This window comes from Podarcis cretensis, assembly GCF_951804945.1.
Source record: "Podarcis cretensis genome assembly, chromosome: 4".
NCBI lineage: Eukaryota > Metazoa > Chordata > Lepidosauria > Squamata > Lacertidae > Podarcis > Podarcis cretensis.
In genome coordinates this window covers 32525344-32539580 of record NC_137173.1, presented here as the reverse complement: position 1 = coordinate 32539580, position 14237 = coordinate 32525344, and the positions used below count along the sequence as shown (strand labels likewise).

Sequence of the window (14237 nt, the reverse complement as noted above, 5' to 3'; positions counted from 1 at the left end):
TCTAATGTGCTGAATTGTTAAAAGATTCAGGTGACCTAAGTTTAAAAGACCAATGGCTTAAGAGTTGAACAGCTGAGTTTGCCAGCAATGGGGCACGTAGATATAAGGGCAGGAGCAACCAGAGTGTAGACACGATGTCTTATTTTTACACAACAAATAAACTATTTCCTCTTCCCTGGTTCATCCTACTTATTGAATTGATGGAGAATGACCCAGCTTAAGAGCTACTGTGACACAAAACATATACTGACCTGGAAAAGGATTGGGGAGTGTGGGTAATATTTTCTCTAAGGAGTGAGAAAAACAACAAAACAAAACAATAAGCAACATGCACTTTCCACATTCAGCAAGCAACAGTTACAAACCCGGAGTGCTTCCCAACCTGAAATTGCTTTGATTCAAAAGAACATTTCCTCTTCCCAAAGCACCTAAGTGTGTGATGAGGCAGAGAGGAACCATCTGAAGGAGACACAAACTGAATAAGCAATATACAGAATATAAAGGGAACTTGAGTGCCATGATTTCACTATCCAAATATCACCACGAGATCCCAATACACAGTTCTTTGACCTAGTAAACTTTTGCCTAGTTTGCTTTGCTGTTAAATTTGTATTGTTAATTTGTCTAGTTAACTATGCTGAACTGCAAGCAGCAAAGGAATTCTAGACACTTTCTACTCTGTACATACAGCCCATGTTCAAGAATCAATGGTGGCATCTCCTTCGTACAAACTCAGTTGCATTATATGTCTTGATTTATCTTTAAACCCTTTTGTCTCATGGCAGAATCTCCAAAGTACCAATGAAAATTGTGGATTTCATGGACAATGTTGCAGCATTTCCTAGTCAGCTTCCAAAATAAATGACTTAAGGGACCACCCTCTCTCTCTTAAGATTAAATGACAGACGTCACCACCAAAGAGTCTGTAATGCAAATGACTCCCAGGAACATAGCATGTGTGGGTACAGTCTGGAGAAGCTTGGTTTATGTCTTCATTCAGGTTTTTACAGACTGGGAAACTGAGATAAGAAGAGGGGAGAGAAAGAAATTATTGCCCAGAAATCAGTGGCAGAGCCAGGATGAACTAACCAGAGGCTGGCCACAAGACTGAAGCATATGTGTAATCTATCTCAATGTAGGGCTTTGAATTATTTTTGTACTAAATTTATTTATTTCATTCCATTTATTAATCCTTTCCTATGAAGCATCTCAAATTCCCAGTGATGCCATTGGTAGTACAACAGAATCCAGTCCCCACCAGCATTCTTGGTGCCAGGGAGGGATGCCTATCACAGAAACCTCCATAAAGGCTATGCAGCTGTTTGACTGGTGCTTGTCACTGCTGTCTCACCACTGCCAAATATGTTCGGGCGAAGGGAAGAGGTTGCGGGGGTTAGACCTCAGCAGCCAACTCCAATATGAGCCACACCCAAATTTAAAAGGATCTAGGACTAAAGCTTTGATGGTACTGGGGCAAGGCTATCTGAACAGAAGGAGGTAACATTCTGCCCTTGTATTGTTTTTGTTATTAATTAATATTATTTACTTGCCCTTCACCAGCAGGTCCCAGGCCAGGTTACAACAATTTAAAATTAAATTAAATTAAATTAAAACAGCTAAAACAAATCACAGTCACAGGAATAGGCTGGGTCCTGAAAACTCACATCACAGTTGTCAAAGGCCAAGGTTAAAAGCATTCACCAAAAACTGCACAGAGAAGATGGCAGGCACACCTTTGTGGGGAGTGCACTCATAACCAGGTGGCTGTACAAAAACTGCAAGCTCTAGGCAGAAGCATAGCTAGGAATAACAATATATGCTGGATGTCCCCTCTGAGCTTATGGGAGCTTCATGAAGCTCATCACAGGTTAAAGCATTTCCTGGCGGATCTCTCAAGAAGTCAGCCAGTCATTATTTGCTTATAAACCTCTTCAGGCACCAACGGCGCAATGCTCCTTAGGCAGAGCACACCGTGCTATTACAACCCGACTTGTTGTGGAAGCTCTATAAGCCAATCAGGCTACAGCAGGTCAAGCACATCCCTGTGACTAATGACAGATCTCCCTGCACTAACTGCCTTAATGGGAGTGTTTGATGTCACAGCAGGTGCTGGAAGATATTGTCTTTTGGCTTGGAAAAATACACAGCCAGGCTGGAACTTAGTGTTTATGTAGCAATGGAGGCCTATTGTTCGGGGAAAACAGTCAGCTTCAGTGACAGGATTTCCTTGTTATTTAGTGTGCTTAAATAACATAAGCCCATTACCTTTCCCTCGCACAGTTGGCAAGACACTTCTTCACAAGTGGTTATTCTGAAGCGTTCTGGCCTCATTATTACATTGCTTTGTACAAAACGGCAGTACCTTTCCCCGGCCTGCTGTGCAACACCCTTCTTACTCCACCCCATTCCTGCCCTAATAATTCCACCTCGCCTTGTTACTCTCTGTGATACTATAGCTCTTGAGTAAAATGCTTAAGGCAAGCGTAAAATGAAAAGCACGCCAGCCACTGGTCTGCTGCACAGTCTGTTCATTAAATCACAACTGAGAGCTGGTCCACATGTTACAACCACAAAGAAAAGGCTGCATGAAATTGCCACGTGTGGCCTCTGCGTCTGTGGGCCAAGTGAAACTTATGCAGCAAAAGGAGCAGGGAAAAAATTTATCCATGCTACATTTTGTAGAAGTTTTGAGAAAACAACCTGGTTCACTGGATGACACTCCCCTCTGAAAACTTGCCGTGCAGGGATAGCTGACATGTGACGGCAGCTACTTTGTCGAGTACCTTTCCACCCATGCGACTGAAAACTGTGCTCTAGTTTTTATGCTGCCAATCAATTATTATATGTGCTCCAGTTTTTATGCTGCCAATCAATTATCATTTTAAAGTATTTATAGGCCACGTTTTGTAGTGCAACTCCTTCAAGATGGCTTATGTACCTATCCGATGTTCATATGAAGCTAGCGGGTTGTAAACAATGCTTTCTGTGGTCAGTGTGTGCATGTACAGGAAAGGCTGTGTTTTCATGTGGTTCTAAAATGGCGATGTAACGGAGCGTGTGCTTGCTCCCGAGACCTCATACCGCCTGCTCAGCCTGTACATTTGCACCAGGATTATATTACGCAGCTATCATAAATCTCCAGGGCTCTCTTCAAAGGAAAGCCGCTTGGTAAAATATGATCTGAATTTCCCACAGCGTTTGCAGCAAATACTGCTAAGTTATATTGATATTAGGTGACTGAGAGCAAGTGTTTTGGTTGTGTGGATGGGGAGGCAGGATTACACCCTTGCTCCCTCCCTCTGTTTGAGGCACATAGGCTGCATTTGCATATGGGACCTTTAACATCTGCACAGTCCTGCTGTGACATCTCAGAATTTATTTATCAATAATTAACTTAATTCAAAATAAGAAAAGAGGTTTCGCTATACTGGACACACAAAACCTACACATTCCAATCTGTTCTCAGAAAATTTGGGGGACTTGTTTCCTGACCCTTGGTTCTATTCTCCACCATTTCTTCCCCACCTCTTTTTGTGATTCAGAATAAGGCTTGTGAAATGCATGTTTGCCCAGGTTTTCTTCCACCACCAAAGTTTCTGCATGGTTGTGGCTTATGGTGCAGTTCTATACATGACTACTCAGAGCTAAGTTCTACTGAATTCAGTAGGGCTTACTCCCATGCAAGTGTGTATAGGATTGCAGCATTGTTTGGGGATTTAATTAAAAAAATACTCTGTTTTTCTTCAATGCTTTCCAGATCTCAGTCCATTGATGCCACTAAAATTTGATAAATGAACCTACGAGCTGTCAAACAATTGATTGAATTATATACATTGCTGCACATATTGACAGCCAATGTCTCTCAAAGAGACAGGAAGCTGTCTAAAGCAAATGCTTTCTTTCACCTGGTATTTAGAGGAGATACTTCTGATGTGTTGATCACTATATTCTGCAGTGATGATAGCACTTGGGCCTTTCTGATCAATTTCAGGGCATTGTCCTCCGACAGTTTGTTATTACTCCTGTTGCTGTGTGTTTCAATCTTGTTCCTCTCCTGCCTAGCTCTGCTTCATTTCGTTGGACAAATCCTCCCATTTCTAAATGGCCATAGGAATGACAGGTATAAATCTCCACTGATGACAGATATTCCCACCTCCTTTGGGTCCAGTCCCTTACTTCCCAAAGTGCATTTTGCTTTAGGTGGTGCTGCGTATTGAAGCCCACCTCTGCCTTTTTCATGCTCTGCCTGGGATCATCCATCACTTATTTTTGCCCCTTCCTAGGCTGCATTTTCAAATAATTTGCAGGACCCAATAAGCCCCGTGCACCCTTTTGCTATGGGCAAAGCCACAAACATTTCACTTTGCCCCTATTCTGCAGTTTCAATCTCGGCTCCTGTCATTTTTCAACCACTACAGAACCTTCTGGCACTGACATTCCATCTGCCTCTCAAAGGAGAGGATATCTTTGAACAAATTTGTTCTCTATTAAAAAGCATGAAAAGTCTCTTACTGATGCTTCAATCCCTTTGATTCCGAAAAAGAAAACCACCCAAAAGGGGAGGGCTGTATCACTTGCTCTAGTTTGTTCTTGGATGTGAGGCCAAGCAGGCTTGGAGGGGTATTTCAAAATGGCTTGTGCTTCCTTTTGCTTCTTTCTGAAGCTTAATGATAGCCAATTATAAACTACCAGGCCTCCAATTATACACTTCTTTAACACAGAAATACTAAGTTTTTCTCATCTTCGTGGACTACATAGGAAATTTGTTCCAGGTCCCCCTCCCCCCCATCTAAAAGTTAGAGAGAAGTGTTCATCTTTAGTCACAGGAGAAAAGCTACTTTATTTTTTAAAAAAAACAAAGATGTAAAGTAAAGTATATACACATTTAATTGCATGCAGCGTGGCTTTGGATGTTATACAGATATAAAGAGAGTAGGAACTGCAAGTACCTTCTGCTTCCTGTTGCTCTCAGTAGATATTTAATGGTCTGGTTTGAACATAATATTGCACTATGTCTTATGACATCGTGATCTGAAGCCATGGTTTGTTGTTTGCTTTCACTATGGCTTGGTGTTCTATGTGAACCCAGCACCCTTCTTTAACTGTGGTTTGTCTGAACACCCTACCTCAGACAACCAAACTACAATGGTATGAGGCAAGAGCAGCTGGGGAAAACACCCAAACTTTGAGAGAATCAAGCCTGGGATTGTTTGATTGTGGGGCAACTCATGATTAACTTAGGGTTTGTTTAAGAAACCATGGCTGTACCTGCAACTTGAGCTTGTGAAGAAAAGCAACACTCTAATGCACTTGAACTTCCTGCTCTCTTTGCATTAGCATAACATCTAAGCTGCTCACATTTGCTAACTTTGATGTGGAGGCACCACCACTAGAGCAGTAGTCCACTGGTCTACTACATTCATGCCCACGCCAATAATTTTTCGTTGCCATTTCTTTTCAAGAGCTTCCCACATCACCCCCAAATCACTTTTTTACTATCCCACCAAATTTACCACTTAATCAGCAGAATGGTGAGAGCAGATGCTGAATAGGAAATAAGCAAAGAGGTGTTGTGGTATGCCTTACTAACTGCATTCTGGGCAGTATTTTTTAAAATGTATAATAATAATAATAATAATAATAATAATAATAATAATAATATTTATTATTTATACCCTTCCCACCTTGCTGGGTTTCCCCAGCCACTCTGGGCGGCTTCCAACAAAATATTAAAATACAGTAGTCCTTAGATATTAAAAGCTTCCCTAGACAGGGCTGCCTTCAGATGTCTTCTAATAGTCTGGTAGTTGTTTTTTCCTTTGACATCTGGTGGGAGGGTGTTCCATAGGACGGGTGCCACTACCGAGAAGGCCCTCTGCCTGGTTCCCTGTAACTTCGCTTCTTGCAGTAAGGGAACCGACAGAAGGCTCTCGGCACTGGACCTCAGTGTCTGGGTAAAATAATGGGGGTGGAGATGCTCCTTCAGGGTGGCATTCAAGACTGTGCTAAGGTGATAATTCTATCAGTGTAAGCGTTTCTGCTTGCCAGAAGGAACAATCTCTCCTCTACTAACCCTACACCCACATTCTGGGGATTCTCCCAACCCTCCTGAGCAGAACAGGGGTTGTCCAGATGGAGGAAAGTGCCATTGTGCTAACTGATCTAGAAGGCTCTTCTAGAAGTCTCTCTCTATTAGCCTTTCCCAACCTGGTGTACTTCAGGCATTTTGGAGTACAATTCTCATAATCCCTGACCATTAACTATGCTGGTTGCAGGTGATGGGAATTATGCTCCAGGTTGGTTGTTGTTGTTTTTTTAGATAAAAAACTGAGAAAATAATAATTAAAAAAATTAGATCCCCATGGATTTCCTTTTATTTATTCTTTGGGTATATACTACTGGCTTCCTATAAAACCCTGGGTTTGGCCCTATCATGCATCATACCCCAGTTTGTCCATCTGTTATAAAAGTATCAACAACATTCATACATCTCTTAGCCATTTATATTTTTCATTTTCCATAATATCTTATACCATCACAGGTGAGTAGGTCAGAGCTATAGCAGGTCAAATTATTTGTGTTAACTGAGTTTGCCCTCAAGGATATTTCAAATCAGTGAAGACCTTATAAAGAAACTGCTGATAGAAAAAGAAATAATAGCCCCCAACTCCATATATAATGTCCAGGGGAGATTATGGACTGAACTTTAGAAATTTATTACAGAGAAGTAAACCTTGGATATGTCAGGGGATATGTCAGGTCTGATCTGAAGGTTTGATTAGATTTCCTGGAAACAACTGCAAAGCAAGGCCATGTTTAGTTAGGAAATCATGCTGATTCCTTTTTCTTTTAGTCAAATTAATAAAGAATTAAGAGAAGAAAAATGTTCATAAAATAGAATCCAGCAAAGGGTGTGTGTGGGGGAGTGAATAATTCAGCTGATTTCTTAGCCTAATTATTCTCTTAAAAAAAAAATAAAGTTGGAAGATATGATTCTGCACCTAAAACCAGAATTTACTCTTAGAATGATCTCTTATAGCCTCACAGCCTTTTCTAGACATGAAATATTGATTGGATATAAGACTATCTGATGTTGTTCAATAACACAACTGAAATGCCATTTTTATGGTTTGCATGTTGGGCTAATAGAAAGTTAAAATGCAAGGCTACTGTTCAACATTAGGAATGACCTACAGTTAGTAATTTTGTGTACAAAAACACATTCAGCAGCAGTTAGTTAGCACAGACTTCCTCACCTTTGCCTTATATTCAGCAGAATTGGCCAAAGACATTGTGGCACCTGAGGTGAACCACAAAATGTAGCCTCCCCTCCCTGCCAAGGAAGAAGGGGCGAGTGATCTACACTAGGAACAAGGGGGGGAATAAAGATCTACATCAAGATCAGCTGCCCCTGTTAAGCCTGCCACATAGGGCAGTCACCTCACCTTGCCACATATGTGGGCTGGCCCTGAGATTTAGTATCATCTGTTCTCATAGTCTCTGAAAACAGTCACGTCCTTTCAAGTCATTTTTTTTCAGTTCTGTTTCTGCTTTGTGACCTTATTCCGCTTTCAGTTTCTCATTTCTGTACTTTTTCCAGCCTCCCCTTTCTTTCTCCCAGTTGCTAACCTCCACCGTCTTACCAAGTGTTCAAAAGGCCTTTTCATTGTTTTGGCCACACTGTGGTCTGGTACCAGTTTTCTCTTTAAATAGATTATGATGGTGGTTTTCCCCATGTTCTATGATGAACAAGGACAGAGCAGGTTGCCTTTTCTTACAGTCATGTACATTGGATTTCAAGTATGAATGTGGCCATGTCTTTTACTGTAATGGTAAGAAAATTCACAGAGGAAAAGTCTCCATGCCTCCTCTCCTGTTCAGCCTCCAGTGCCCCTGGGAAAGGGGTCTACAGAAGATCAGCCTCCACACACAATGCAGACCACGGCATGAGAGGCTGCCAAGGGAGTAGTATATCACCTCAGGTTTGGCAGTGGCCTGCCATGTTTGGGGTGATTCTTTAGTAGCTCCCCACACCATAACCTAAGTTGTTCAAGAGGGGCTCCTGGCCCTTTGGAGAGATTTTTCATGGGGTGAATGGGTGGAAGAAGGACGGTACAGGAAACTTTATTTAGAGAAAGGGAATCCTTATCTTACTGCAAAATGTGCATTTTTAAAAAAACCCACTTGGACTTTTTCTTCCCTCTTCCATACTTACTGTAGAGAAATAGGCTAGCATTTGTGATTCCCAGTTTGTTGGTAGCCACACAGGTGTAGTTGCCATAATGTTCTTCAGTGACATTGGCCACTGTTAGGAAAGATTGGCTCCCTGTGCTCCTGATCTCCAGACCATTGGCATTATTTATCCTGAGAACCAAGAAAAGTAATTGGTAAACACGGTCATGGTATGAAGTCATTCGCGTGCTCCTATATGCTAAGAGAAAAGAATGAAACTATATAGAGACTGGAAGGCAGACATGTAAATAAACAGAGAGGGAGGGAGACTGGGACCAAAGATGAACAGGAGATAAGGGTGTGGACATAAGAATAAAGAATTAGAAAGAAAAGGGAGAGGGAGGGAGTTATAGATTTTTAAGTAGTTCATAAATAATAAATACTACTCTTGTTTCTGCCACTTTGTTATCTAAATTAGACTCCAAGCCCTTCGGCAGGACTTGCATTTTACGTGCTTTGTGCTTGGTTTGTTTGTATTTTACGCTCTTCACAAATCATAATTATTAATACTTGCATGAAGACAAAAAAAAAAAAACTTTGAAAAATCTAAAAGTGGAAGAAGACAAGGGAAGCAAGAAATAAAAGTGAGAGAAAGGCAAGCAGCTTCACCACAGAGTTGATCAACTCAGACAGTGTGGCTCTTGTATGGACCGTGTACTTCGCAGCAGTAAGAATGGGATGACTGCAAGTTGGATTTCAATTTGAATCACCACTGACTGTGGACAGAGTTTTAGGAGACTTTGTAGTATACTCTGAGTAAACCTACACATTGCCTTCCACCATGTGTCTTCAAATGTGATATTGCTTATCCTTGATAAATTTGGTTGTGAGTGGCATATCCAGTAAAGAAAGGGTAGGTTCATGGGAGGGCCCTTAAACACCTATTTTCTCCCCCATGTCCCTGTTGTGTTCAGTGAATTAACTGCACTATCTCCTTAAGCAAAATCCATTTTAAAATGTAGGTTGTAAAACACTGGTTGTAGAGAGAACAAGGGGCTTTAGGTTTCTTTTTTCCTTTTACTAGACATCAAAGATAACATATGAAAAAAAATATAAACAGTATAATTACCTAGTGTCATCTCTGTACCACTCAAAATCAGGTGTAGGAACAGCAGAGGCTGCACACTTAAGTGAAACTGGTCGTCCGGTAGCAGATTCATTGCTCTTGGATTCCGTGATAGTTGGAGGGTCTGCAGGAGAGAAAGACTTTTTGGAGCCATGATGGGAGGAACAAAGCCATTCAAAGCAGTAGATACCCAAGCTTATCTACACTTTTGCATGAAACAGAAAGACCCATTGAATGGAAGGTGACATTAAGGTTGCCAAAAAATGACCAAAGTGAAGGAAACAAGTGATTACGACTCACTCACCTGTTACAAGGGGATAAAAGCAGCAATGGAAATTAAAGGGAGAAGATTCAGATGGGTGAATGTTGCAGACAAGCTGAGCTGAGTCGGGGTCATTATTGGAACTGCTGGTTGCAGCAGCTGAGGAATCACCAGTGTGGTTTACTCCTTCCCATCTCTGAGGCCCCTCTTGCTATCCTGACATCTGTGTCCTTGGTGGAGCATGCCACACATGCACCTTACCTACAATGACTGCTTCATGTGCTTCTACTTTAGTATCAAAGTGTCCAGCCATAGGTGTAGGTCTATCTTTGCCAACCTGGTGCCCTTCATATCCCCCCCCTACAATTCCCAGCAACTCCAATCAGTATACTGTATGCTGACTGTGACTGATGGGAGTTATAGTAATCTAAAACATCTGAACGATACAAGTCTGACAAAGGCTGATGTAGGATATTACTTCAGGGTGTTTCTTCCTTTGCTATCCACCACCATTTCTGTGGTTGAGTGGTTGAGGCTGTCAAGATCACAGCTTTCCTGTTTTTACTGAGTTTGCAGAAATAAGCTGTTATGATTTCAAGAGGAAAGGGATCAGATCCCTTTGGAAAAAGGAAATGTGTTTTTATACACAAAAGAGGTGGTTGTGGGGAATATAATATGCCCTGTTTAGTTTGCACAAAATCTTTATTTCAAGAACTCGACCTTGCTATGAAACGGTCACCGAGACCTAGGGATAAAGAAGGCAAACACCAGGAGAAGTGCCGGGTGTTTTTTCAAAACCTCACTGTGCGAATGTATTTTTGTCGGCAGTAAATCTCTTTGCCATCTGCAGCGAGACAAACCATTTCCGCTCCATTGGACCTCACACACGAGATGAGTCATGAAATGAACAAATACCTTTCTACAGACCTGAAAGCTACACCACCAGGCCTAGCAATGCTTTGTATTCCTGTTCCCTGCCAAGGAGCTGACTCTCTCACTTTCAACAGCATTCTTCATATTAGCCACGCTCCACAACACTTTAAGAGAGACATTCTAGGCAGGCCCATGGCCAGTTCCATTGGCTTTAATCCTGATCGCCCATTGCCCTGTCTAAGGGACTCCAGGCCAACTGATTTCAGTTGCAAAGAAAAACAGCAGTTCCCCTTTGCTGAGAACGTATTGCAAGGGAAGTTGCAATAACCTGGCTGGATCTGAAAGAGGCCTGTATTTACTTGCTAATTATTTATGTTATTATGTTTCTGGAGGAGGAACAAGTGACTAAAATACAAAAATAGCTGCTGTTCTGACTTTTACACCCAGCTCCTTTTCTCTTAGTATACCATCTGATACGAAGAACTAAAATCCTACATGCACACTGACTTGTGAATAAGCTCCGCTGAACTCCATGGGCTTACTTCCAAGAAATTGTACATATGGACAGGCTGCATGAAAGATATATGCTGCTTCTTAAGAATGCTGATACCTTAAATGAAGGGCAAGCAATCGTGAAGGACAAGGATGGCAGATCCCACTTCCCTAATTGGGATGCAGATTTAGCAATGGCAGCCCCACAGATTTGGGATGTTTCTCAATTTGTTCCACAGTATCATATCTGGGCATGCTGTTTTGTCCACCAAGCCCAACAGATTCTAGAAGTTGAACCTGAAGCCTTCTATGTCATAGGTGCCAACTCCCTGGGGCCCTGGGTGCCTGAGCACCCACCAAATTCCCCATGAAGGAGCCAGGCACCCACAAATTTTGGTGCCAGGACCATGCACACTGCATGGCACCCACGGCCCTGGACACCCACGGTCGCGGGGCCAAGCTGGCACTCCTGTTCTGTGTGCAAATCACATGCTCCAACGCTGTTTTTCCTCTTGTGTTAGGTAGGAATGACTGAGAGACATCACCTTCTAATGACTGAAACCACAAAAAGAACTAAGAGCCCTTTTGGTGCCCTTTTCATATTTAGAATCATAGAATCAAAGAATTGTAGAGTTGGAAGTGACTGCAAGGGTCATCTAGTTCAAACCCCCTGCAATATAGGAATCTTACCTAGATCATAAATTTATTTATATATTTACTAAATTTGTATATCACCCTTCATCCTTGCTCTCCTTCCTGCTATATCCTTTCTTTTAGGAGGGGTAATAAACAATAATTAAACAATAATCCAAGGTTGAAGAAATCGTGCAACTATATAATCTGATACAAATTATGCTTCCTATACCCCCTAAAGGCTGATATTCAAAAGAGCACTGTGAAGAAAGAGTTTAACCCTGCTCGGCCAACTAAAACAGGGAATAGTTAATGCATGGAGAGAAGGGACTGGCTTCCACCAGTTGTTCTCATCCAGGCATTGATTTTGCTTTTGGGGGCTATAGCATACATGGGAAGGGTGCAACTGAAGCTCAAACTCATATTAATTTTCCATCTATAGCATCTCAGAGGATACTGGATGACACCCCCCTTTTCTCAAAGGTGGCAAATAAGACAACACCTGTTCAATACAAAATCTTCTAAACAACATTGCCCTATTACAAGGGTAGTCAGATTTGTAGCTGCAACAGATAGTTGCAAGAAAAATATATTCAAGTTAACTTTTTTAGCTGTAGGATAAACATATTGATTTAAACATCTGTTTACTCTGTGCCAGGGATGATTGCGGAAGTCAGTTTCTGTAAATTCCAATGTGAACTGACCTGATCTGCAGGTCCCAGAATAATGTGTGCCTTGGATAGTAATTATCCTCAGGTTTCTGCTCTTCTCTGAATTTTGCAATACAGCTGTCTGTTCAAAATGCGTTAAGATGTGCATTGTAGGTTTAAATACATTTAGAAATGCATACATTGAAATAAAAGACATATTTTAATATGTATTTTGTGATTAGGCAGAGATTTAGAGATTTAGTTATGTATGATTTTATGTGTGCAGATCTTTCTATTTATTTGTTGTTTTGTATATTAATGTGTGCAAACTGGGCACAACACACTTATGCATGGGCACCTGTTAAAGTGCCCCAGTCTAGGCACAGCCTGATCTGTCCATCCCTTCTCTGCCATATGTTATTTACCCTTTGGGGTTATTTTAGATGTGCTACTGTAATTTAGGGACCAGGTAGCGCTGTGGTCTAAACCACTGAGCCTCTTGGGCTTGCCAATCAGAAGGTCTGTGGTTCGAATCCCTGCAATGGGGTGAGCTCCCATTGCTCGGTCCCAGCTCCTGCCAACCTAGCAGTTCGAAAGTACCCCCAAAAGTGCAAGTAGATAAATAGGTACCGCTCCTGCGGGAAGGTAAACGGCGTTTCTGTGAGCTGCTCTGGTTTTGCCAGAAGCGGCTTAGTCATGCTAGCCACATGACCTGGAAGCTGTCTGTGGACAAACACCGGCTCCCTCGGCCAGTAAAGCGAGATGAGCGCCACAACCCCAGAGTCGTTCATGACTGGACTTAACTGTCAGGGCTCCTTTATATTTACCTTTACTGTAATTTTAGTCTGTAACTTTGTTTCTTATGACTTGACTGGCATGGGAATGATGGTTTCTGTATAAGGGCATTAATTGCAGTTTTATTTTTTTAACCTCTTTTTGAAATTCTTTATGGTATTAAAACTGTTGTTTTCATTACTACAACACACTAAGACTGGTGGCTGCATTGGGTGAGCTCAAGGTCATTTTTTCTGAGCAGCAAATTTAGAACCCAAATGCATATGTGAAATCAAAGTTTTCTGTCCACTATGTGCTTTTGTTCAAATTCAAGTACCGTACATTTCCGTGTATAAGACTAGTTTTTTAAAAAATAAAAAAATTATGTTAAAAAGGGGGGGTCATCATACACGGGGGCAATCTCCCCCCATTTTCTTGATTTTGAGTCCCTCCAAATAGGGGGCGTCTTATACACAGGGGCATGTTATACATGGAAAAATACGGTACTTATTTGTCACGTTTGTATCCCACCCTTCCTCTCAGGATAGCCTGCATGGAGCGCATTCTGTTTATCCTCACATGAATTAGTTTGTGGGGAGAGAGGTGGGTCAAGGTCAGGGACTTCATGGGATTCCAGTTCAGGCCCCCTGGTCTAAGTACAGCATGCTAACCACTCCACCATCTTTGCTTGTACACAGAACAGTGGAATATTAAATAATGATGATGATGTGCACTGGGAAAAAATAGTACAGAATTGCTTTTAGTAACTGGCAAACTACATCCGGTAAAAGTAATGATGGCTCATTAAAAACAATTTCCAGCATCTTTCCCATAGATTAATAGCGTTCCAGGTTTTGCTTTATTCCTAACACAAAAAGCCAGCTATGTGCTAGAGCTGCAATCTGCAGTGTTGTGTTTAGATTGTGCATTTTTAATTCGAGCCACTGCTAAATAAAATGTGCAATGACAGCTCAAACAAACAAAAGCCTTTAGAGAGAGAGAGTCAAATTTGAGTGTATTTGAGTCTATTTTTAATGTAAATTTCCTTTTTCTCAATCTTACATAAACCTCAGTTAGACACTAAGCAAGATATCTCCAACTGCGATATTTTTGGCCTCATTAACTTCCCCAAAGGCTATAAACAAGCAACCAGGCTTTAAGGTGGTTATTGAAAGCACACCAGTACAGAGTAGCCATTAATAGCAAAGAAGAAGAGAGAAAAAGAAAAAGAAAAAGAAAGAGAAAGAGAAAGAAA

The 14237-nt window shown here is 41.4% G+C and overlaps 1 protein-coding gene across 3 annotated transcripts in view; it reads right to left on the bottom strand.

Moving 5' to 3' along the window:
• Positions 1-14237, bottom strand: part of LSAMP (limbic system associated membrane protein) — a 460055-nt gene that overhangs the window by 39707 nt on the left and 406111 nt on the right. For 2 of the 3 annotated variants that reach the window (XR_013838256.1, XM_079974033.1), the window contains exons 5-7: positions 9302-9422; positions 8216-8364; positions 252-287 (exon numbers count right to left, since the gene is read on the bottom strand). Coding sequence is in view for 2 of the 3 variants with exons in the window: in XM_079974033.1 (XP_079830159.1) it covers positions 252-287; positions 8216-8364; positions 9302-9422 (306 nt within the window). In the remaining variant the exon portion in view is untranslated. The remainder of the gene's footprint in view (positions 1-251; positions 288-8215; positions 8365-9301; positions 9423-14237) is intronic. The other variant, XM_079974034.1, reaches the window with a different exon arrangement.